The sequence below is a fragment of the Rana temporaria genome, chromosome 3 (genome assembly GCF_905171775.1).
Source record: "Rana temporaria chromosome 3, aRanTem1.1, whole genome shotgun sequence".
NCBI lineage: Eukaryota > Metazoa > Chordata > Amphibia > Anura > Ranidae > Rana > Rana temporaria.
In genome coordinates, this window is record NC_053491.1 from 118,086,726 (window position 1) to 118,113,262 (window position 26,537).

At 43.7% G+C, this 26,537-nt stretch overlaps 1 protein-coding gene across 1 annotated transcript in view; it reads left to right on the plus strand.

The window, feature by feature from the left end:
• The window catches only part of EXOC4 (exocyst complex component 4), a 534,668-nt gene that overhangs the window by 24,989 nt on the left and 483,142 nt on the right, over positions 1-26,537 (plus strand). The window contains exon 3 of the mRNA XM_040343312.1: positions 1,031-1,225. Within this exon, the coding sequence (XP_040199246.1) occupies positions 1,031-1,225 (195 nt within the window). The remainder of the gene's footprint in view (positions 1-1,030; positions 1,226-26,537) is intronic.

Consider the following 26,537-nt stretch of genomic DNA (forward strand, 5'->3'; position numbering starts at 1 on the left):
TAAAATAAAACACAACATACATTTACAACAACAATATGGGTCTACCCTGCAATATCTTAATTTTCCTTCCTCCTATCCCACAGCTCTCCCCCCCTCTATTTCCTCCGTAACCTCTTCCCCCCCCCCCCCCCGGGAGAGAGAGAAAAAAAAACACCTCAACGGGCCCAGACCCCCCCACTCTTATTTACCTTTTACGTTAACTTCCATGACTTCTATGTTCATGTTTATCTATGAGGGGGGAGAGTATCACCCTCTACCCCCAATATACTTTATCAACCTTTCGATCCCTCCTAAATATTACATTTGTGCCCTGATACCCTTCTCCCCTTTCTTCCCCTTTTAATTTAACTTCAGTGACCTCTATATTTTTATTATCAATTTATGAGGGGGCGAGAATATCGCTTTCAACCCTTGGTGCACCCCAACCACTTGGGGGGGGGGGGGGGACAACACAATTATACCCCAAAAAAGAGGGAGGGGGGCCTATTTCTCCTTCACAAGAGTAGCCGGCCCAGATTCCCTAGGTACTGCCCTCCCTTCTCATGTATCTTGCATATACTGGGGAGTGTCTAAACTCCACCCAACCCTTCCAGGCTCTGGTATATCCAATTTTAGATTCCTTCTGTAGGTGTGTTACCTTTTCTTCCACAAATCTTAATTTATCTACCTCCCTCAGCCATTCCTGTATCATCTGGACTTGCTTTTAACCTGTCTCCTGAGAAAAACTGAGACTACCATTGGCGAATTACTGCTAAAATTCTAGTTGTTTGGCTGTTCTGCCTAGACCTTTGCTTCAGTACTTCTCAGCGTTTGACCTAGAAGAAGTATGCAGATTAGTATAATCCGAGAAGTCACAAGACCTTATCTATTTGTATGTTTTATGTCAATATCACAGAAAATATTAAAGCCAAATGATCAGGACAACAATGGGGTAAGCTACTTGCCTTTTCAGGAGGAGAAATCGGCAACAGCAGCCGCTAATGTTTTTCCCTTTACAATTTGTTTAACTATTTTCCAATTTTTTTATCAGGTAAAAGAAAACCTTCTGTCATGTAAGATGCTTCTTCACTGCAAGCGTGATGAACTGAGAAAACTTTGGATTGAAGGTATTGAGCACAAGCATGTCCTGAACCTTTTGGATGAAATTGAGAACATTAAACAAGTGCCTCAAAAACTGGAACAGTGTATGGCCAGCAAACACTATCTGAGTGCCACTGACATGTTGGTAAGTGTATTTTTATTTTTTGGGACACTGTAGGTATTAAGTATATATTAAACTATTTTATGTTTCAGTAATCAATTATTATTAGGCATGTCCTGATAGCGATACTAGTATCGGTACCGATACCGATCATTTTCCGAGTACTTGTACTCGATGCTTCACCCGATACCTGGGCAGTCAGGTATCGGGTGGTGGGGGGATTTACAAGTCTTCTCAGTGTTGTCTTCTCCCCCCGTGCTGTTTTCTCCCCCCGTGCTGTTTTCTCCCCCCGTGCTGTTTTCTCCCCCCGTGCTGTTTTCTCCCCCCGTGCTGTTTTCTCCCCCCGTGCTGTTTTCTCCCCCCGTGCTGTCTTCTCCCCCCGTGCTGTCTTCTCCCCCCGTGCTGTCTTGTCCCCCCGTGCCGTCTTGTCCCCCCGTGCCGTCTTGTCCCCCCGTGCCGTCTTGTCCCCCCGTGCCGTCTTGTCCCCCCGTGCCGTCTTGTCCCCCTCCATGCTGCTCCCCCCCCCCTCAATTTGTCAGGATGGAGAGCGGAGGTAGGAGCCGCTAAACCCGGCTCCTACCATTTCCGAATAGACAGAGTCAGTAATCACTGACTCTGTCCATTCCCATAACTGAGCATCGTAACCTGTGTTTACGATACTTCAGTTTATGAATGGAAAGAAGCTTCTCTCCATTCATTTTAGCTGACGCTGCAGAGAAAGGGACTGGGGAATCTGTGTCCTTAGTCCCTTTCTCTGTCTTAAAGGGGTGATGTCAGAGGTCTGTTAAGAACCCTGATATCTCACCAAAGCCCCCCCAACAGGGCTGATTAAAAAAAAAAAAAAATGATAATAATAATAATAATAATAAAAAAAAACACACACACGGACAATCCATTACCCCCCCTCTAAAAAAAAAAACTCCACTGTCACATGACATTAAAAAAAAAAGTATCGGTATCGGCGAGTACTTGGGGGAAAAAAAGTATCGGTACTTGGTCTCAAAAAAGTGGTATCGGGACAACCCTACTTTTTTTTTTTTTTTTTTTTTATATGAATTGGATTGCCCCTTAAGGCATTAATCATGGGAACAGTTGGGAACAGTTCTTCAGATGTCATGTTTCCTGTGTTGAGCAATGGAAGCTGTTCATTTTTCTTGTGAAGTATTTTGTAGCATTTCTATTCAATAGGTGTTGTATAGTTAAATTATCTGTATAATTAATACAATAGAGTGGAAATTGGATCCCTTTTACTTGATCACTATAAAGCCGGCTGTAGATGGTATGATTTTCTTTCCTGCAAGCACAGGCTGCAGGAAAAAAATGGCTTGATTTCTCCATCGATAGACGCTGTTAATGGGGGAATTCCTCCTGCGGAACTATTTGTGATCTCCCAGTGGGGGGGGCAAAAATTGCATGAAAAATGTTGACAGGCTGGTTGTGCCTAAGTTTATCGATCAATCAAAATGGGTACAAGTAGACTACTCTTACATAGTTTAACTCTTGGCCAGTCCCTGCAGAACCGGCCTCAATTCAGACCATTTTTGGCCGGCTTAATATTCTAAATTAGGACTCAGCCTTCCCTAAATACTTTGAACTAATATGCTTCTAAATGCTAATATCACACGTTCTGCTTACAATTAAGTTGACAGATTGGTTGATATATCCAAAATGATTTCCTTACCAAAATTTTCATACTTCAGTCCTGTAAACTTAACGTACCTCACTAAATTCATATGGGCAAATAAATCCCTTTTGGGTAAACAAAAACCATTAAACATTCTCTTACGGGTCAGGAAGAAATACTAAACGTAAGATTATATTATTGGTTAGCCAGGGGAATGTATGTAATGTCATAAAACCCTCTGGAACAGTGTCATGTAGTGCTGATCAACAAACTACCTATGTCAGCGAGGATCTGCATCTGTGCTTGGTGTGGGTATATTGCAAAAGCAAAGAGGAGGCACTGCCAGACTAACCAGATGTTTAATGCAAAAATAAATAATAAAAAATTCAACAGGCTACAGTTTTTATACACCCGTGTAGGAAAAAAACCATATCTGCAAATAAATTAAAGTGTAGAGAATACGATTTCCTATCATCTGTGCCCAGTCTTGCCACACAGAGTTAATCCAGTGCTGAGCAATCCTCCTTTTTTTTTTTTTTTGTATTGTTCAGTGAAATAAAACAGACTTCCAGATAAAGACCAAAGTCCTTGCTTGAGTGACAGGTTATTTACATATCTTGTGCACTAGCTTGCAGACAAGCACAGCTTCTTGTCTATGTATATTCTGTTGGCTGTTTACACTGAACTGTGGATCACCCCATATTTTGAAAACATTTAATCAAAACACAGGAAAGACAGCCAATCCTGGGAGAGGAGAGGATGAGAGGGGAGGGGGATGTGAATTGTGCACTTTACAGAAGCTGTGCTTGTCTGCAAGCTAGTGCACGAGATATGTAAATAACCTGTCACTCAAGCAAGGACTTTGGTCTTTATCTGGAAGTCTGTTTTACTTCACGGAACAATAAAAAGAGGATTGCTCAGCGCTGGATTAACTCTGTGGCAAGACTGGGCACAGATGATAGGAAATCATATTCTCTACATTGTGACATCAAAAAATATTTTTTTTTGGGGTTTACATCCACTTTAACGGAAACATACACTTTAGGTCATGGGTCTCAAACTGGTGGCCCTCCAGCTGTTGCAGAACTACAAGTTCCATGAGGCACTGTAAGGCTGACAATTGCAAGCATTACTCCCATAAGGCAGAGGCATGATGGGACTTGTAGTTCCACAACAGCTGGAGCGCCACCGGTTTGAGACTCCTGCTTTATGTGAGCCCGTGCCCAGGCTTTGCTCAATAAAGTATTTTCATATTCTAAACAAGCGGTAAAATCACTTTGAAAGAACGCCTAGTTTACTTGTGTATCTATGGGCATTCTGGAGAAATGTCTCTTCAAATTTCATAACCAAGGCACTGAAATCACAGCTTCTTTACCCTTCACTTTCTAGGAAGAGCAGAACCCTGACAGGCTACCAGAAACCTGGCTTGAAAGTTTATGCTGATTAAAATTGTTCTTTTATTGTATTGTTTTTTTCTGGTGCAGCTGTACATGGTAGCCAATCGGCTTCTAACTTCAGCTTGTTCAGCTAGGCTTTGACAAAAAAAAATGGAATCTGATTGGTTTCTATGCTGAGCACATTTCAGATTTAGTATATCAACCCCATGATGTCCTATTTCCTTTCTTGTTATTTATATGTGATCAGTACTTTAGTGCAGTGCTCACCTATCGGATACTACCTGTTTTTTTCTTGAGGTTTCAAAGAAAGATGATCAGTACCTGTTGCATGGTATCGCATGTAAAGGATACGAAAGACATGAATAATAGTAGTCATGTTTAAACAATATAAGAAATTCTGGATGCTACATCCAAACTATGGGGAATTGTCCAGCACCTCCAGACAACCCATCTGGGCGCAAACTGTGCCACTGGTGGAAGACAACACCATCAATTCACATTTTCATATACAAACAAATTTATTGTAAAAAAAAAGAATCTATAGGTTCCCGTATAGGGAAACAAGTAATATAATAAGAATGAGAACCATAGGTACTAAGCAAGTAAAATTTAACGTTTAAGTGGAATTCGGGCAGGACAAATAAGGCCAGATGGCCTATCAATAGGTAACTGGGGGAGGATATTTTACCCTAGGTAAAGGCAGGTTGAAAAGTTCTGGGTTTACGATACATTAACAGCAAGGGTTACGATTTGGGGGGAGATAGGGGTGAGGTTTATAAGCTGAAAAGCTAAATTTTCCATGGTTTTCCTAGACATTGATAGTGGAAGTGGCAGCTTAGCATCCTAGTAGGAGCATCTCAAGGGGCTCAAGAAATCTGGGAGACTGTAGAATAAGGGTGGAAGATATGCGCATGTTTGAGGGTAAGTCTGGTTAGGAATCCAAACCCGGGGTAGGAAAGCCACGGGGGAGATAGGTGGAAGTAAGATTGAAAGGAAAAAGAATGAACAGGGGGTAAGGAGAGAAGGGAAAGCCAAGGTGAGGAAGAGGGTTAGAGTGGTGGTGGTGGTGGTGGTGGGGGGGGGGGGTAATATGTGGAAGTGGGTGGGGGGGCATGGTTGTGGTGGCAGACTCCAAGGGAAGGGTGGAAATAGCGGGTATAAAAAGTTATGGCGGCAATAGGGTCTCGTCAAAGCCAGGGGTTCCAGAGTTTGTCAAATTTTGGAACTTTGTCCATTAGTATTGCCTCTATCTTAGCATGGATCATGGCTTGGGTGATTCTATGCTTTTCTGCGAGAACACATAAGGTAGAGGATTTCCAGGCGTTTGCGATGGTCTGCTCTGCAGCAGTAGTGATTTGGAGCAGTAGCTTAAACTGGCAGTGGGTCAGGGACATGGGTCTGTTCAGGAGACCCACCGTTGGATCTGGTGATAGAGATATGGTAAAAAGTTTTGATAGGATTGAGAAAATCTCTCACCAGAAGGTTTGCACTATGGGACAATGCCATCAAATGTGGAGGTGCGTTCCTGCTTTACTACATCCACAAAAGCAGTGTGGTGGGTATTGTGGGAGGAATTTATGAATCCTGGAGGGGACCAGGTACCCACCTGGTAAGCACCTTATAGTTGGTTTCTAAGGCGGCAATGTTTGGGTAGGAAGATTTAATTGCCTGCTATGAGCCAAAAAAGTCTTCTTACTTCCAAGTAAACCTTTTCCTAATCCTTGGCAATTCAAACTGAGAATATGATGAAAAATGCATTAGCAAAGGTTAGCGTCAATGAAAACCGCATGTCAAAACAATCGGTAGATCCACAAATAAAAGCAGCAGATATGCAAATTTCAACTTTTCCCCAAAAAAAGGTCAAGCTTGGCCTTGAGGTCAATATCTGCCTATGCATTTTTTTCACGTCAACGGCTAAGTTTGAATTGATGAGGTTTGTCACAGGTTTACTTTAAAGTGTATGTCTGGGCAGAGAGGGGGGTACATCTTTGCTGTACATGCATGTTTTCCCTTTATAACTGCTGCATATACAGAAAAATACCTGTTTGATCAGCCAGACATCATATGAGCATCTAACTCCCTGTTTTAGCTGAAAACCCAATGCCTTTGCTGCACTGACAGCCCTGCCCAGTTTTCTCATGTGGACTACACAACACATTCCTTTTTTACTCCTCTCCATAACAGATGAGAAGTTGAATTTTTGGCAGAATCAAGTAGTATTTTTCTGTACATGCATTATGGTTTTACATTTTTTTGAGCATTGTGCTTATTTCCTTTGTCACAACTTGGACCTCGATCACACAGGTGTACTTGAAGTGTTAAACCTCATACACGCGATCGGATTGCCGTCGGACAAAGCCGTGGAATTTTGTCCGAAAGGCGTTGGCCGTGAACTTGTTCTGCATACAGACAGCAGAATTTTTTCAGCCAACATACACAAAACTATGTGGTTTTTCTGCTCTTTAGCGCCACCCTTTGGGCAACTTCTGCTAATGTTGTGCTATGGTTATCATCGCTTCTAAACATGCGTGTTTGTACTTTGGATTTTTTTCCAACAATAATCCGACATCACACATTTTGTTGTCGGACAGTTTTAAAGCATGCTATAAAACATTTGTTTTCGGAAAATCCAACAACAATTGCTCCGATGGAGCATACAAACGTCGGCCATCACACATTTATTTTGGGGAAAATCTGATCGTGTGTAAGAGGCTTTACTAAGGCCCCTTTCACACTGAGGAGTTTTTCAGGCGGTTTAGTGATTATAAATAGCGCCTAAATACCGCCTGCAAACCGCGGTAATAGCGCCGTCAATGCGCCTCTGCGGAGGCTCATTGCGGGTGGTATTAACCCTTTTCCGGCCGCTAGCGGGGGTTAATACCACACCGCTAGCGGCAGAATTACGTGGCAATTCCGATGGTATTTTTAGCGGTTCTATACCGCCAACGCACGTCCTGCCCCAGTGTGAAAGGGGCCTAAACCTAGGACCCTGCATTCAAAATATCTGGTTTTCCACAGTACACAGAACATGGAAATGCAATTATTTTAGTAAATATAAACTACTAGTTCGCTTTTCTCGTCAGTAGTAACCTTGTGACTTCTATCAGTGTCTGGTTAAAGCTTGTAGGAGGAGTTTTGATCCTACTCTTGACTGTCCTAAAAGGTTGCAGGATGCCTGACCCTCTGTCTGGTCTTGTGCTGATCACATGCACTTTTCCAAGGGAAAAAAAACCTCTAGCAATGCATGCCAAACAGACAAGCATGCTTTATTGCGTATACAGACTGATTTTACTGTTGTGGGTTTAGTAACGCTTTAAGCATACATCCATGCGAAGGGCTGTATTTGCCTGCATGGGATACACAGATGTTCCATGCACCTGTGTGCAGGTAGTCCAATTCATGTTTATGGGGACACAGCAGCTGCACAGAAACACCTTCTGCTCCCTATTTGACATTTATGTAGATGTGGGTGCGTGCCCCCCTAATGCATACAGTGTGAGTTTTGGGACACGCACCCACACTGATGTCAGATTGGGAGCAGGGACTGTGTTTGTTTAGCCGCTGTGTCCCTATAGACATAAATGGGACTACCTGTACACGGAACACATCCCATGTGGGCAAACGACACCCTTCGCCCAGATGTATGCTTAACCACTTCCCGCCCGGTCAATAGCTAATTGACGTCCCGGAAGTGGTTCTGTTATCCTGACTAGACGTCTATTGACGTCCAGCAGCATAACATGCCGGCGCGCAGTGTGGTGATCGGTGATGCGGGGTGTCAGTCTGACACCCTGCATCTCCGATCTCGGTAAAGAGCCTCTGGCGGAGGCTCTTTACCACATGATCAGTTGTGTCCAATCACGGCTGATCAATGGTTCTTCCTGTATACATTGTGATCGGCTCTTCCTCATTCACGTCTAACAGACGCGAGTAGAGGAGAGCCGATTGGATTGTTTATCAGCGCAGAACCCCCCCCCCCCACGGATGCCCGCACTGGACCACCAGGGAAGCTGCCAGGACCACCACGGAAGCCCCAAGTATGTGCCAAATTTGCATATGCAAATGTATGCCAAATATGTGCCAATCAGTGCCCACCTTAAATCTGTGATACCCAGCAGTGCCACCCATCAGTGTCATCCATCAGTCTCCAATTGCACCCATCAGTGCCTCCATAAGTACCCATCCGTGCCACCATAAGTACCTATCAGTGCTGCCTATTGGTGCCCATCAGTGCCACATACCAGTGCCACCTATCAGTGCCCATTAGTACCGCCTATCAGTGTCCATCAGTGCTACCTCATTGGTGCCACTTTATCAGTGCTCGTCAGTGCAGCCATATCAGTGCCCATCATTGAAGTAGAAAACATACTTATTTACCTAAAAAATAAAGAAAGAAGAAACAAAATTTCAACTTTTATTTTTTGCGCAAAAACAAAAAAACAAAAAACGCAGAGGTAATCAAATACCACCAAAAAAAGCTTTATTTTCTGGGAACAAAATGATAGAAAATTAGCTTGGATACAGTGTAGTATGAATACAGTGCCACACCAGGCCTAGTGACACACCTCAGCGCCAGGATGTGAAGCCACAAATGATATGTTGACAAATCAGTCAATCACCTAGAGGCTAATGGTCTGACGAAAAAACCTCCAAGTAGTAAAATGTGGATATATTAGTATTTACCAAAATATAGTATAAATAGGCAAATATGTGTGAAAGCAGCTATTTAAAACATACTATCAAAAGACGTATGCATCAAAACATAGTAATGAAAGCACCACTGTAAAAAACAGAAAAGTTCAATGTGGTCAAACAGCGCTAAAAAATTGGTAATAACTGTCCAATTTCAATAAAATCAAATAAAGGCATTCAGCTGAAACAGATTAAGAAGATCAAGGTAGTGGTGATAGTTGATAGAATATCCTACACCTCTTCCCAGGATAAGACACCACTTGTGGGGCACACTCCCCTTCGGGGTATTCACTCACCAGAAAGCATAATATAATATACACTGAAAGGTATCTTTACTCTCTTGATCCTCCGTTTCTCAAGTAGGTATCAGGAAAAGGGTAAGGCTCCACATAGAAACAAAAAAGGGTACCAGACAATAGTGTAATCCCGTTTTTATTCCACAGAAAGAAGCATTCCCTTTTAAAACACCAGATCCCCGCTCTAAATGCACGTACCGCAAATTAGATGATAACAAACGTTTATCCTCGGTAAGTGAAGGTGTCCTCTGACCGGCATCCAATTCCCCAGGTGAACTCTACAATCAGACTTGCTGACAAAGTTTGCAGGAAACCGCCGCATAGGGAGAGTACACTTTGGAACGCACGCTTGGAGCGCACGCGTCACTTCCGGGTCGCCGTTCAGAATCCTGCCCTGACTAGTTTCGCTGTCCAATCAGCTTCTACAGAGGGCGTGGACTGACGGCGAAAATAGCCACTATATATGCACAGCCCATTGCTTACGTAGCACATATGGGCGGCGCACATTAGTAGCATCCACAATCACACCAATACGGAAGCCAAGAAGGCTCAGAAAGGTGTCACTACATCGGGGATTTAAATATTAACTGCACAAATCAGTAGACAGAAAAAATGACATACCCTTTGATATCACTATTCTGTATATAAAATAGTTAATATTCATATAGGATGAGCATATAATACTGCTTCAAAAATATATCATTAACACCTTATTAGAAAAAAACTTCATATTAGAAAAAAGTATCTATAGAAAAAGCGGATGTTATATGTAAAGTGCCCTGGGGTCAAGGATAACCAATCAGATACACCTCCTAGAAAACAGGAAAATACAGTATAAATTTGAGTGAATATTACTCCTAATATATACAATCTCATTTGCCAAGAACACATCAATGTATATTCAATGGGTATATATAAGAGTATTCTACTAACTAGTTTAAAACTCTTTAAAATACATTAAAATATATGTGTAAAAAATATAGATGCTGAATACAACTGTCATGAAATACCTCAGCCACCAGATGGCGCTAGCGGCGCATCGGCGCGCGCGGGGCACGCGCAATCGCGGCAACGGCGCGCACGGGCACGCGCACCGGCGGCAACGGCGTGCACGGGCACGCGCACCGGCGGCAACGGCGCACGGGCACGTGCAAACGGCAATTCGGCGCCAAAACAAGGTACTTAAGGCGTCCTGGGAGTCTGGCCCCTTGCTGTCCGGTCTGAAGTGTCTCCTGAACCTGCCAGTACCTGTTACCCCTGCTTGAATCCTGATCCTGATACCCGGCTTGTTCCTGTTGATCCTGTCTTCCGCCTGCCCTGACCTTTTGGCTTGCTCCGACCATCCCTCTGCCTCATCCCTGGTACTCTCCCGCCCGCCTGTTACTGACCCGGCTTGACGACCCCTCTACCATCCTGACCTTCCTGCGCCTGATCGGCTGGTCCAGCTTCTCTCTGGCTTCTGGGACTTGCACTGTCTTCTGGGACTTGTTGCTGCTTGATCTTCCTGACCTCTTCCCACCGGTCTGCTACTTGCCAGGCTGCACCTGCCTTCCAGAGACTCCATCAGATCCTGCAGAAGCGACCAACAGCCCCTGCATCAGCGTCTCTCCAGGCGCTTGTGCGACTCTGCATTTCCGTTCCTCCTGTCTACTCTATCAGGGGTCCCGGAATCAGAGGAGTAACGGCTGCCACTTCCTGCACGTCGGGCTCACCCTCTGAGGTACGTGACAGTACCGGACAGCCATGTCCGAGCCCGCGCAGGGAGTGGATCCTATGCAGGAACTTTGCCGCCATCTTGAGGGACTGACCCAGGCCGTCCGAACCTTACAAGAAGGCTACACGCGTTTGGAGAATCGTGTCCAGGCTCTATCTACTCCCACCACCACTGCAGCGGCTTCTGGGGCATCTGCTTCCCCATCCGTGATCATGCTGCCGCCCGAACCCAAAGTCCCTATGCCCGAGAGGTTCGCGGGTGAACGTAGTAGATACCGGGCCTTTCGCAATGCTTGCGAACTGTACTTTGCTCTGCAGCCACGGACCTTTTCGTTAGAAGCCACTAAAGTGGGTTTCGCCATCTCACTGCTGTCTGGCGAACCGCAAGCTTGGGCCCATCGCCTCCTGGAAAACAAAGATCCATCACTTGACAATGTTACTACCTTTTTCCAAGCCATGTCTCTGCTGTATGAGGACCCTCACCAGGCCGCCTCCGCGGAGGCCGCTTTGCACGCCCTGCAACAGGGTCGCAGACCAGCAGAGGACTATGTGTCCGAGTTTCGCAGATGGAGCTCAGACACAACCTGGAATGACTCGGCCCTCTGCTACCAATTCCGCCTTGGTCTTTCTGAGCCACTGAAGGACGAACTGGCCCGGGTAGGGGTTCCAGGGACCCTGGAGGCATTAATTAACCTGACCATCCAGATCGATCGGCGCCTGAGGGAGCGCCGAACGGAAAGGACCACTACCCCATCTCGTCCGGTCTGGATGCTGCCACGGGTGCCTCCCGTTTCCAGTATAGTTCCTCCGGTTCCTTCAGCCTCATCTGTTCCTGACACCTCAGAGCCCATGCAGTTGGGTCTCCTCCGTCCTTCCCTGACGCCCGAAGAACGACAACGCCGCAGGGTCAACAACTTATGCCTGTATTGCGGAGAGGCCGGGCACTACGTGAGGACCTGTCCTGCCAAACTTCGTAAGTGTCTGTCCATGTCTTCCGTTCACCTACCTGTTCTGCCAAGTAATTCCGCTCATCTGGCTATTCCTATTCTCTTCCAGCTTCCAGGAGAGTCCATCCAAGTCAGCGCTATAATTGACTCAGGGGCCTGCAGCTGCTTTTTGGACCAGTCTTTCGCCATCAAGCATCGGATCCCTCTTCGTCCCAGGACTACTGGACTCTCTGTTTACCTAGCGGATGGCTCGGTGCTAAAATCCGGACCAGTCACCCGAGAAACCCAGCCTCTGCCCACCACCATTGCTGAAAATCACCATGAATTGCTATGCCTAGATGTGATTCACTCTCCCCTGTTTCCTGTCATACTGGGGGTACCATGGCTTCAAATTCACAACCCGCAGATTGACTGGACCACGGGCAAGGTCAGCTTCGGTTCTCTGTTCTGCCGACAGCACTGCTTACAAGTGTCACCTCGTCCTCTGCCTTTACTTTGTATGGACTTCGACATCGAGACCCGTCAATCTGTTCCAGAAGCTTACCACGACTACCTGGATGTTTTCAGCAAGAAGGGGGCTGAGACCCTCCCACCACACAGGGCCTACGATTGCCCCATTGAACTCCTTCCAGGTGCTGAAGTTCCCTTCGGAAGGATCTTTCCCTTAACAGGACTTGAACTAGAGACTTTAAAAACATACATCGATGAAAGTCTGAGGAAGGGGTTCATCCGCCCATCCACATCACCCGCGGGAGCAGGCATCTTTTTTGTGGAAAAAAAAGACCATTCCCTTCGCCCTTGTGTGGACTATCGGGAACTTAATAAGATAACAATTAAGAACCGGTACCCTCTCCCCTTGGTGCCTGAACTGTTTCAACGTCTTGGGTCCGCGGTTGTCTTTACCAAACTAGACCTCCGTGGGGCCTACAACTTAGTCCGCATACGTGAAGGGGATGAGTGGAAAACCGCTTTTCGTACCCGTTTCGGGCACTTCGAATATTTAGTCATGCCCTTCGGGCTCTGTAACGCCCCAGCAACGTTCCAACACTTCGTGAATGACATTTTTAGAGACTACCTGGACCTCTTTGTCATCATTTATCTGGACGATATCCTGATCTTCTCCCCTTCTCTGGAAAAACACCGGCTACACGTCAGGAATGTACTTGAGCGTCTCCGAACCCACGGACTGTATGCCAAACCCGATAAATGCGAGTTCGAACGCTCAAGTATACAGTTCCTGGGGCTTATAATTTCCATAAAAGGCGTTGAGATGGACCCCCAGAAGGTCTCAGCGATTCTTGACTGGCCAGCACCTAGGGACCGAAAGGGCGCTCAGCGATTTGTCGGCTTCTCGAATTTTTATAGGAAATTCATCAGAGCTTTCTCCAGCATCATTGCTCCTATAACGGATTTGACCAAACAGACTGCTCGTTTCCGCTGGACTACAGAAGCCCAAACAGCATTTGAAACCCTGAAGAACTTGTTCACTTCGGCATCCATTCTCAGACACCCCGACGCGAGTTTGCCATACATTCTTGAGGTGGATGCGTCTGAAACCGCGGTTGGGGCAGTTCTTTCGCAGAGACAGGGCCCCAAGGCTCTGTTACACCCCGTTGCTTACTTCTCCCGTAAGTTGTCTGAAGCAGAAAGAAATTATGACGTCGGGGACCGAGAGTTGTTGGCAATAAAGGCCGCTCTGGAGGAGTGGCGTTACCTCCTGGAGGGCGCAGCGCACCCAATTTTAATTTACACTGACCACAAGAATCTCGAGTACCTGAAGGTGGCCAAGAGACTTAAACCACGCCAGGCCAGATGGGCACTTTTTTTTACGAGATTCTCTTTTCATATCACATACAGGCCAGGGTCAAAAAACACCAAGCCGGATGCTCTTTCCCGCATGTACGGAGATTCAGGGTCTCTCAGTCCCCCTGACACCATCTTGTCATCTGGGAACTTTCTATTGTTACAAAGGGACTTATTACCGCAAATCAGGCAAGCCTCTGCTGGAATTTCCCCTTTATCTGGTTCGGAGCTGCAGTCCAGGGACGGTTTGCTATGGCATCAGGACAAGATCTTCGTGCCCGAGAGTCTACGAATCGATGTTCTGAGCTCTTGTCACGATCATGAGTTGGCCGGTCACTTTGGGATACAAAAAACCTCAGAACTTTTGCAACGCACCTTTTGGTGGCCTCAACTTCTGAAGGACTGCAAGGACTATGTGGAGTCTTGCGCCACGTGCATTCGCAACAAGGGAAGCAAGCTTAGAGCCTGGGGACTCCTTAAACCGTTATCAGTGCCAGAGAGACCATGGAGAATGATCTCCATGGATTTCATTGTGGAACTTCCCCCATCAGAAGGCTTCACCACTATCTTTGTGGTCGTGGACAGGCTCTCAAAGATGGCACACTTTGTCCCTTTGAAAGGCACACCCTCTGCCCCGGAAACAGCCAAAGTTTTCATCAGGGAAATTGTTAGGCTTCACGGCGTCCCAGCGGACATCGTGTCCGATCGGGGGGTGCAGTTCACGTCTAGGTTCTGGAGGGCACTCTGCAGTAGTCTCAAAATCGGTCTCTCCTTTTCATCAGCATACCACCCACAGTCAAATGGGCAGACGGAGAGAACAAATCAAACTCTTGAGCAGTATCTCCGCTGCTTCTCCTCGTTCTCTCAAGAAGATTGGGTGTCCCTGCTGCCCTTAGCGGAATTCGCTTACAATAATTCTATTCACTCCGCCACCAAACAGTCACCCTTTTATGCCAACTACGGGTTTCATCCTTTGTTCCTGTCTAATTCTATTCCGGAGAGTACGGTACCCGCTGTCCAGGACACTCTAAACTTTTTCAACACAAATAACAGGATCCTGCAGGAGACAATGACTAAGACACAGGAACGCAATAAAGAGATCTTTGACAGGGGAAGAAGAGGAGAACTCAATCTGGAACCTGGAACCAAAGTTTATTTGTCCACTCTGAATCTAAGACTTGCATGTCCCACGAAGAAGCTAGGCCCTAAATTTGTGGGCCCCTTCTCTGTTAAAAGAAAGATAAATGAGGTAGCCTACGAACTTGATTTACCAGAAACCTTTCGAATTCATCCAGTCTTCCATGTTGCTTTGCTCAAGCCGGATGTTCCCAATCCCTTTCCTGAACGAGATACTGGTCCCCCAGAACCGGTATTAGTCAATGGGGAAGAAGAATTTGAGGTAGAATCCATCCTTGATTGCAGGAGGAGACGCAACCAAATTCAGTTCCTCGTTAAATGGAAGGGGTATGGGCCCGAGGAGAATTCATGGGAACCAGAGGACAACATACATGCTGAGAGACTAATCCAATCATTTAAGGACTCGCATCCACTGGAGATGTCTCGATTGGGCATCCGGAGGCTGCCCATTGGAGGGGGGCAATGTCATGAAATACCTCAGCCACCAGATGGCGCTAGCGGCGCATCGGCGCGCGCGGGGCACGCGCAATCGCGGCAACGGCGCGCACGGGCACGCGCACCGGCGGCAACGGCGTGCACGGGCACGCGCACCGGCGGCAACGGCGCACGGGCACGTGCAAACGGCAATTCGGCGCCAAAACAAGGTACTTAAGGCGTCCTGGGAGTCTGGCCCCTTGCTGTCCGGTCTGAAGTGTCTCCTGAACCTGCCAGTACCTGTTACCCCTGCTTGAATCCTGATCCTGATACCCGGCTTGTTCCTGTTGATCCTGTCTTCCGCCTGCCCTGACCTTTTGGCTTGCTCCGACCATCCCTCTGCCTCATCCCTGGTACTCTCCCGCCCGCCTGTTACTGACCCGGCTTGACGACCCCTCTACCATCCTGACCTTCCTGCGCCTGATCGGCTGGTCCAGCTTCTCTCTGGCTTCTGGGACTTGCACTGTCTTCTGGGACTTGTTGCTGCTTGATCTTCCTGACCTCTTCCCACCGGTCTGCTACTTGCCAGGCTGCACCTGCCTTCCAGAGACTCCATCAGATCCTGCAGAAGCGACCAACAGCCCCTGCATCAGCGTCTCTCCAGGCGCTTGTGCGACTCTGCATTTCCGTTCCTCCTGTCTACTCTATCAGGGGTCCCGGAATCAGAGGAGTAACGGCTGCCACTTCCTGCACGTCGGGCTCACCCTCTGAGGTACGTGACAACAACACTCATTCCTTAACAAAACGAAATGGTGTAGAAAATATTCGATCATGATTCAATATAATTAAATAATATGTAATATCTGTGCACCTGATAACCTTATGCATGATATATGCACAGAAAAATTACAATACAAATAAATATAAAGCGAGGAGGCAATAGGTTTAAAACAAGAGACAATATTAAAAACCAAGCACAACTATATATTTACGTTCATAAAAATTCATAATTAGAAGAAATCAATTCATAGAAACTGGAAAATAAATAAATGATAAATAATGAGGGAGATAATATAGTAATATCATAATTATTAGAATATTAGGAAATCATTAAAAATTGTTAAAAATTATTATTAAAAATCACTAATAAAACAATATCCAATTCCACGTTCAGGCCTCTCGGAGCCAATGTGTCAATACAATGGATCCATTTAGTTTCAAGCTTGGAGAGCTCTCTTACTCTGTTACAGCCCCTCCAATTGGGGCTCAGATGCTCTATTCCCCAAAATTTCAATCCAACTGGATTTTCGTCATGAAACATCTTAAAGTGTAGAGACACATTATAATCCTTATAGCCATTCTTTATGTTGGCTATATGTTCCGCAATCCGTATCTTAAGTTTCCTTTTTGTACGGCCTACGTAGAGTAATTTACAAGGACACTCTAATACATACACTACATAAGTGGTGTTGCAAGTCATAAAGTCCTTAATCTGAAATGTAGTATCGTTACGGGATGTGAACCTATCAAGCCCTCTCATTTTGCATGCTACCTCTTTGCACGGGCCACATTTTCTACATGCAAAAAAACCATCCTTTTGCCAGAAAGTGGCAGGTTTAGTAGGTGGGTCTAAGATTTTCTTCACAATCCTATCACCGTAATTAGGAGCTTTCCGATAAATAAAATTAGGTTTTAGAGGGATCACATTTCTTAAAATCTTGTCCAACATTAAAATGTGCCAGTGGGAAATAAAAATATTCTCGACTTCTTTATATTGTGAGTGGAAGCCGGAGACGAAGCTCCATTCATGATTAGTCAATGGTTTAGTTGAAGATGCATTATTAAGGTTAGAGGAAGATGGTAGAACTGTTAGTTGTTCAATAATGACATCCAACTTATTTTCATTGTATCCCTTCTCCACAAATTTATCAAGAGTTTATTTCAAACCTACCGATGCCAATAGTTTCTTACCAACCCAAAGTGGGCACCATCCAACTTGGCTAAGAAACATTCCTAGAGGCCAGTTTATGAGGGTCCGACGGAACTGCTCCAGCGACGAAGATTACCACTTACAGTCCTTAATATTAAAGAATACATTTGTGGAGAAGGGATACAATGAAAATAAGTTGGATGTCATTATTGAACAACTAACAGTTCTACCATCTTCCTCTAACCTTAATAATGCATCTTCAACTAAACCATTGACTAATCATGAATGGAGCTTCGTCTCCGGCTTCCACTCACAATATAAAGAAGTCGAGAATATTTTTATTTCCCACTGGCACATTTTAATGTTGGACAAGATTTTAAGAAATGTGATCCCTCTAAAACCTAATTTTATTTATCGGAAAGCTCCTAATTACGGTGATAGGATTGTGAAGAAAATCTTGGACCCACCTACTAAACCTGCCACTTTCTGGCAAAAGGATGGTTTTTTTGCATGTAGAAAATGTGGCCCGTGCAAAGAGGTAGCATGCAAAATGAGAGGGCTTGATAGGTTCACATCCCGTAACGATACTACATTTCAGATTAAGGACTTTATGACTTGCAACACCACTTATGTAGTGTATGTATTAGAGTGTCCTTGTAAATTACTCTACGTAGGCCGTACAAAAAGGAAACTTAAGATACGGATTGCGGAACATATAGCCAACATAAAGAATGGCTATAAGGATCATAATGTGTCTCTACACTTTAAGATGTTTCATGACGAAAATCCAGTTGGATTGAAATTTTGGGGAATAGAGCATCTGAGCCCCAATTGGAGGGGCTGTAACAGAGTAAGAGAGCTCTCCAAGCTTGAAACTAAATGGATCCATTGTATTGACACATTGGCTCCGAGAGGCCTGAACGTGGAATTGGATATTGTTTTATTAGTGATTTTTAATAATAATTTTTAACAATTTTTAATGATTTCCTAATATTCTAATAATTATGATATTACTATATTATCTCCCTCATTATTTATCATTTATTTATTTTCCAGTTTCTATGAATTGATTTCTTCTAATTATGAATTTTTATGAACGTAAATATATAGTTGTGCTTGGTTTTTAATATTGTCTCTTGTTTTAAACCTATTGCCTCCTCGCTTTATATTTATTTGTATTGTAATTTTTCTGTGCATATATCATGCATAAGGTTATCAGGTGCACAGATATTACATATTATTTAATTATATTGAATCATGATCGAATATTTTCTACACCATTTCGTTTTGTTAAGGAATGAGTGTTGTATTCAGCATCTATATTTTTTACACATATATTTTAATGTATTTTAAAGAGTTTTAAACTAGTTAGTAGAATACTCTTATATATACCCATTGAATATACATTGATGTGTTCTTGGCAAATGAGATTGTATATATTAGGAGTAATATTCACTCAAATTTATACTGTATTTTCCTGTTTTCTAGGAGGTGTATCTGATTGGTTATCCTTGACCCCAGGGCACTTTACATATAACATCCGCTTTTTCTATAGATACTTTTTTCTAATATGAAGTTTTTTTCTAATAAGGTGTTAATGATATATTTTTGAAGCAGTATTATATGCTCATCCTATATGAATATTAACTATTTTATATACAGAATAGTGATATCAAAGGGTATGTCATTTTTTCTGTCTACTGATTTGTGCAGTTAATATTTAAATCCCCGATGTAGTGACACCTTTCTGAGCCTTCTTGGCTTCCGTATTGGTGTGATTGTGGATGCTACTAATGTGCGCCGCCCATATGTGCTACGTAAGCAATGGGCTGTGCATATATAGTGGCTATTTTCGCCGTCAGTCCACGCCCTCTGTAGAAGCTGATTGGACAGCGAAACTAGTCAGGGCAGGATTCTGAACGGCGACCCGGAAGTGACGCGTGCGCTCCAAGCGTGCGTTCCAAAGTGTACTCTCCCTATGCGGCGGTTTCCTGCAAACTTTGTCAGCAAGTCTGATTGTAGAGTTCACCTGGGGAATTGGATGCCGGTCAGAGGACACCTTCACTTACCGAGGATAAACGTTTGTTATCATCTAATTTGCGGTACGTGCATTTAGAGCGGGGATCTGGTGTTTTAAAAGGGAATGCTTCTTTCTGTGGAATAAAAACGGGATTACACTATTGTCTGGTACCCTTTTTTGTTTCTATGTGGAGCCTTACCCTTTTCCTGATACCTACTTGAGAAACGGAGGATCAAGAGAGTAAAGATACCTTTCAGTGTATATTATATTATGCTTTCTGGTGAGTGAATACCCCGAAGGGGAGTGTGCCCCACAAGTGGTGTCTTATCCTGGGAAGAGGTGTAGGATATTCTATCAACTATCACCACTACCTTGATCTTCTTAATCTGTTTCAGCTGAATGCCTTTATTTGATTTTATTGAAATTGGACAGTTATTACCAATTTTTTAGCGCTGTTTGACCACATTGAACTTTTCTGTTTTTTACAGTGGTGCTTTCATTACAGTGTAGTATGACCGCGCAATTGTCATTCAAATTGTGACCGCGCTGAAAGCTGAATATTGGCTTGGGCAGGAAGGTGTATAAGTGCCTGGTATTGAAGTTGTTAACACCCATGTGAATGCGGCCATAATTTAAAAGAATAAAAGTTAGTTGAATAGTCTTAACTAGTGCATTTGAACATTTTTGAATCGTCCACAGTACAACATCAGATCTATCATATTAAATGACTCTAAAGTATAGTGACTGCCATGCAATTATCTATAAAAAGTGTCATCAGAAAATGTGAGCACAAATGTTCAGAATGCCCATTACACCAAATAACTGACTGGTTTACCAGCTTAGTAGATATTGGCCTGGATTATTCATGTGCTTTTTGTTCTTGTAAAATTACAGAATAAAGTGGTACCTTCATTTTAGAAAAGCTATTTTATATTTAAATCGCTTATTTAAAAGATGCTTTTTATACAAAAAAAAAAAGCTACAAGGCTGCAATTCTTCCCAGAAGCACTTAAATCTGTTGAACCTGGCTGAAGATGATTAGATTGCCTGGAATTGCTCTTTAGCCATGCTGCATTCCAGAGCACTCATACATTAAATGGTGTGCCTTCTGCTTTATGGAACACAGCTGCAGATGTCATTGCCACTTTCTGGATGTGTTACCTCAAAGGTCTAAATGGCCCTTTTTCTAACCAACTTGTTAATAAAATATATTTTAATGACCCTTTTAGGTCATGCTCCATTTAGGGTGCATATTGGGGTGGTAATCTGAACAGTATTAAAGTGAAGTTTATTTATATATTTGTTTTTTACGTACTATAGTCAAATAACTTGCTTGTATTGAAGAATGTCCCAAGTCCTGCAAGGCTGATGGTTCCTAAATAAAACGGCACTGAACTTCTGGCAGTGCAGTGGCTAACAGCTTTGGGTCTTATAGTGATTGGAAAGGCCTGAGTGTTCTTTTTTTTCTAGAAAAATATCAAACCTGTTATATTTGCCTGCTCTGTTGCAGTGGATTTGCACAAAGCTGCTCAGATCCTCCTCTTCTTGGATCCATCTGCTGTGATCCTGGCCCTGTCCTTCTGTTCAGTGCCCCCACAGCAAGCAGCTTGCTATGGGGACACCCGAGCTGAGTCACAGCTCCCTGTGTCAATCTAGACATGGAGCCCCGACTAGGCCCTGTGCATCTTTGCCCTGATTGGCTAGCTGAATTTGATTGACAGCAGCGGGAGCCAATGGAGAAACTGCTGTGTCTCATCCAATCAGGAAGGAGAATCTTGGATGGATGGGACATTTATTGACATCGCTGGAACTAGATGTACCTCAGGGGGGGGGCTTCATACAGAAGGCTTTTTATCTTGGTTCATAGAATACATTTAGAATTAAAAAAAAAACTCCTGCATTTACAACCCTTTTAAGCTCACCACACACATTACAATCTGAATGTACAATCGCCTTTAGATTTACATTGAGGGGAAAAAAAGTATTTGATCCCCTGCTGATTTTATATGTTTGTTCGCTGACACAGAAATTATCAGTCTATAATTTCTCCATGCAAGATCTCGCTTCGTGGAGTTTCATTGATCATGATAATGGTGAAGAATCAGCCAAGAACTACACGGGTGAATCGTGTCAACAATCTCAAGGTAGCTGGGACCATAGTCACCAAGAAAACCATTGGTAACGCACTACACTGTGAAGGATTAAAATCCTGCAGCGCCCGCCAGGTCCCCCCTGCTCAAGAAAGTACATGTACAGGCCAACTGAAGTTTACTAATGAACATCTGAATGATTTGGAGGAGAACTGGGTGAAAGTGTTGTGGTCAGATGAGAACAAAATCAAGCTCTTTGACATTAGCTCAACTCGCCGTGTTTGGAGGAGGAGGAATGCTGCTTATGACCCCAAGAACACCATCCCCACTGTCGAACATTGAGTTGGAAACATTATGCTTTGGAGGTGTTTTTTTGCTAAGGGGACAGGACAACTTCACTGCATCAAAGGGACAATGAACAGGGCCATGTACCATCAAATCTTGGGTGAGAACCTCGTTCCCCAGCCAGGGCATTGAAAATGGGTCGTGGATGGGTATTCCAGCATGACAATAACCCCAAACACACGGCCAAGGCAACAAACGAGTGGCTCAAGAAGAAGTTGAAAAAATAAATTGCGCGCAGTAGGGGAGGTGGGGGCGCATGGAGGCACAGGATCCTGTGTCTCCGTGCGCCCCACCTCCCCCGCCGCACGATTGCGGCGGGCCCATGACGGCCAGTAATTGAGGCCACGGCTTTGTGGCCTTGTGAAGTCCCAAGCTCTTCCTTCTGTGAGCTGGCGCCATTAGGTGGTGGCTGTTGGCATTACAAGTTAAACGGCTATTCGAATATGTAATTTTTCACTATTTTCACTGCCATCTCCTTCCCTCTAATTAGAACCCCCAAACATATATTTTTTTTATTCTAACACCCTAGAGAATAAAATGGAGATCGTTGCAATACTTTGTCACGCCGTATTTGCGCAGCGGTCTTGCAAGCGCACTTTTTTGGGAAAAAAATTACACTTTTTTTAATTAAAAAATAAGACAACAGTAAAGTTATCACAATTTTTTTTTAATGTTGTGAAAGATAATGTTACACCGAGTAAATTGATACCCAACATGTCACGCTTCAAAATTGCGTCTGCTCGTGGAATGCCGACAAACTTTTACCCTTTCAAATCTCCATAGGCGACGTTTAAAAAAATCTACAGGTTGCATGTTTTGAGTTACAGAGGAGGTAGAGAGCTAGAATTATTGCTCTCGCTCTAACGATCGCGACGATACCTCACATGTGTGGTATGAATACCGTTTACATATGCGAGCGATACTCGAGTATGTGTTCTCTTCTGCGCACAAGCTCGTCGGGACGGGGCGCGTTTTCTGGCTCCTAACGTTTTTAGCTGGCTCCTAGATGCCAAGCAAATTTGTATAACCGTGTGTGTGTGTGTAATATATATATTTGGGTGCCCATGTAAAGGTCCCAAACACTAAGCTGCTCCCATACAAAGTGATGAAGTGTATGTGACTTCTATCTGATGCATGCTAAAAAGTGTACTGGGGGCGCTATGGAGTAATATGTAATTACACAACTTATCCTATAATATGCAACAACAAGTAAATTAATAAAAATTTGGCGGAACCTGGTCACGTGTACTATGCCCTACATCAGTGTTTCTCAACTCCAGTCCTCGGGGCGCACCAACAGGTCATGTTTTCAGGATTTCCCTCAGATCAAACTGCTGTGGTAATTACTAAGGCAGTGAAACTGATCAAATCACCTGTGCACAATAATGGAAAGCCTGAAAACATGACCTGTTGGTGCGCCACGAGGACTGGAGTTGAGAAACACTGCCCTACATCACTTCCCAATCGTCTGGATAGTGTCAGCAGCTGGTGAAACGCATGCCGCCACAGAGGTGGGAGAGCCAGTGTTTTTTTTATCAAAGCTTGCAGCCCCAGTACCGGGAGAAGGGCACTTTTTATGTGAGTAGCCAATTGGCTGGTGTTTTTATCCCATTTTAATAAAATAGCGTTGCACTATGGAAGCTCTCTGTTTTGTATTCCATGTTCTAAAATCTCAACATTCCGAGGGTGAGGTATCGTACATGCTCCAGTCGATTTATATGTCTGCAGGCATTATCCTGCTCAAGCGCATCTGACCGTCTTTTTCATTAACCACTTGCTTACTGGGCACATATACCCCCCTCCTGCCCAGGTGAAATTTCAGCTTTCGGCACTGCATCGCTTTAACGAACAATTGCGCGGTCGTGCGACGTGGCTCCCAAACAAAATTGACGTCCTTTTTTCCCCACAAGTAGAGCTTTCTTTTGGTGGTATTTGATCACCTGTGCGGTTTTTATTTTTTGCGCTATAAACGAAAAAGTGAGACAATTTTGAAAAAAATACAATATTTTTTACTTCTTGCTATAATAAATATCCCAATTTAAAAAAAAAATAACTTTTTTTTTTCTCAGTTTAGGCCGATACGTATTCTTCTACATATTTTTGGTAAAAAAAAAAAAAAAATCGCAATAAGCGACTGGTTTGCGCAAAAGTTATAGCGCTTACAAAATAGGGGACAGAATTATTTTTTTTTTAATTATTTTTTTTTAATTATTTTTTTTACTAGAAATGGCGGCGATCTGCGATTTTTAATGGACTGCGACGTTATGGCGGACACATCGGACACATTTTTGGCGCCATTCACATTTATACTGCGATCAGTGCTATAAATATGCACTAATTACAGTATAAATGTGACTGGCATTGAAGGGGTTAACACTAGGGGGTGAGGAAGGGGTTAAATGTATCCCTGCTTAGTGTTCTAACTGTAGGTGGAGGGGGGGTGACTGGGGGGGTGACCGATCTATGTCTCTATGTACAAGAGACACAGATCCGTCTCCTCTCCAGAGACAGCACCGCTGTCTCTGTGTAAAACGGCAATGAGAGATGATCTCATATGTTTACATATGAGATCCTCTCTCATTGGCCGCACAGATCGCCTCGCGAACGGCCACTCTGATTGGCCGTTCGCGGCGATCTGTAATTGGCTGTGTCCGAGGGACACGGCCAACACAGATTTTCCCCGCAGCGCGCTCTGGAGCGCCCTAAGGGGCGGCCGTCAATTGACGGCAGTTTGGCAATTGGGATCCGCACTGTAGCCGTCAATTGACGGCAGGCGGATCCCAAGTGGTTAAAGAGGTCAACCAGGTCTGGTAAGCAAAATTTACTACTTGTGCACATTGGGTGTCGTACTAATTATCCAGGTTGTGGAAGATCACAGCAAGAAATATATCTAGAGGATATTCGAGCATTGATGTTGTATCTTTGTTTGCACCAATGGGACTTTATTATTTACTATTGATTTATTGATTTTATCACGTACAACAGGACACATTTTTATTAATTTACTTGTTGCATATTATAGGTTAAGTTGTGTAATTACATATTACTCCATAGCGCCCCCAGTACACTTTTTAGCAGTGCTCCTAATTGCAGATCGTTACCTGTATAAAAGACACCTGGGAGCCAGAAATCTTGCTGATTGATAGGGGAACAAATTCTTATTTCACTCATTAAAATGCAAATCAATTTATTACGTTGTTTAAATGCATTTTTCTGGATATTTTTGTTGTTCTTCTGTCTCTCACAGTTGAAATTAATCTACCATTACAATGATAGACTGATCATTTATTTGTCAGTGGGCAAACATACAAAATCAGCAGGGGAGCAAATACGTTTCCCTCCTCACTGTAGAGTCTCACATGTGGGTGTATACACAGTGGTAAATGACAGGCCACTCCCCCATCCTCCATGCCCACTAACCAGCTAAACACAATAAGGGCGGGATATTGCATATAGATTAATGGAGGTTGCACCTCCCTCTTATTCTAAGACATGACTGGAGGGGCGTTGCAGCCTGTGACTGGCAGAAATCTGTCCACACCATGTTATTGCCAAAACCATAATAAAGATTTGATTTCAAATATATAACAATTTAATAGTTTATTGCTATTTATTTATTTTTTACTCTGTATCTCGCAGGCTGCTTTATTTATGTATTTTTTTTTTATTTGAACATGTGACCAGTAGCAAAGGACTAGAAGCACCTACTGCTTATGTTTTCCTACAGACAGTCTGGGAAAGAGCTGGGTCATGTGACAGCTGAATATTGATTAGAGAAAAAAGTATTTGGATGTTTTTTTAAATTTAGTTACAGTGCCATCATCCACAAACATAAATAGGGACAATGTAAGTTAAACAGTGTGTATTTAGTATTACTTTAACCATACAGAAGTTTTACAGGGAGACTTACTTTTTTCAAGTGGAAGGGCACCGTCATTATTATGCCCAAGTCCATATCAAAGTTAAAATAAATCAGAACACACCTGGATACGGCTGGGTTCACACCTGTGCAGTGCGACTTGTATGTTGGTTTTCACTGGCAATAAAAAAAGCATTTGTTCAGAGGTTCAGGTGCATTTTTGATGTGGTTCTGATGCAAATTTGCAAGCCTCAGGACCAGATTTTTGTCACGGCTGCAATTTCAGTGCTGGCCAATACATTGTAGATAAAGGGTGTTGACTCCTGTAGCAGGAGAGCAATCGATGCTGAAATCATGAACTGAATCCTGAACACATATGTACGCATTCCCATAGAATTCATTGAACTTGGAATTCACACCTGAACTGCACTGCAGTGCTCAGAAAATGCACACAACTCTTTTTAACTTGGCACTGCTGATGCACCACATATGGAACTGCTTTAATGGAGATCAATATTATTATTATTATTATTATTATTATAATATTGCATAACATGCAAATCGAATATGGTTCAAAACACATACATTTTGCATATATGTGATCCGAGCCAGATAGTCAAAGGTTCATATAGATGTGAATATAAAACCTGTAAATTTTGTAAAGTCCACCTTTTTGGTAACTGGACAAGGGTAATGATGACTTTATGCTTATAGAGCCAGTTGGAGAGCGATTAGGTAATGCATGTTGGGAGAGGAGTCTGTTGGCTGGGTTGCTTTAGCTGGAGTAGATTGGTGTATGGTGCACCTTATGTCATGGTTTGACAAATTTGCTTGGAATCTAGGAGCCAGCTAAAAAAGTTAGGAGCACCCCGTCCCGACGAACTTGCACGCAGAAGCGAACACATACGTGAGCAGCGCCCTAATATGTAAATGGTGTTCAAACCACACATGTGAGGTATCGCCGCGATTGGTAGAGCGAGAGCAATAATTCTAGCCCTAGACCTTCTCTGTAACTCAAAACATGCAACCTGTAGATTTTTCTAAACGTTGCCTATGAAGATTTTAAAGG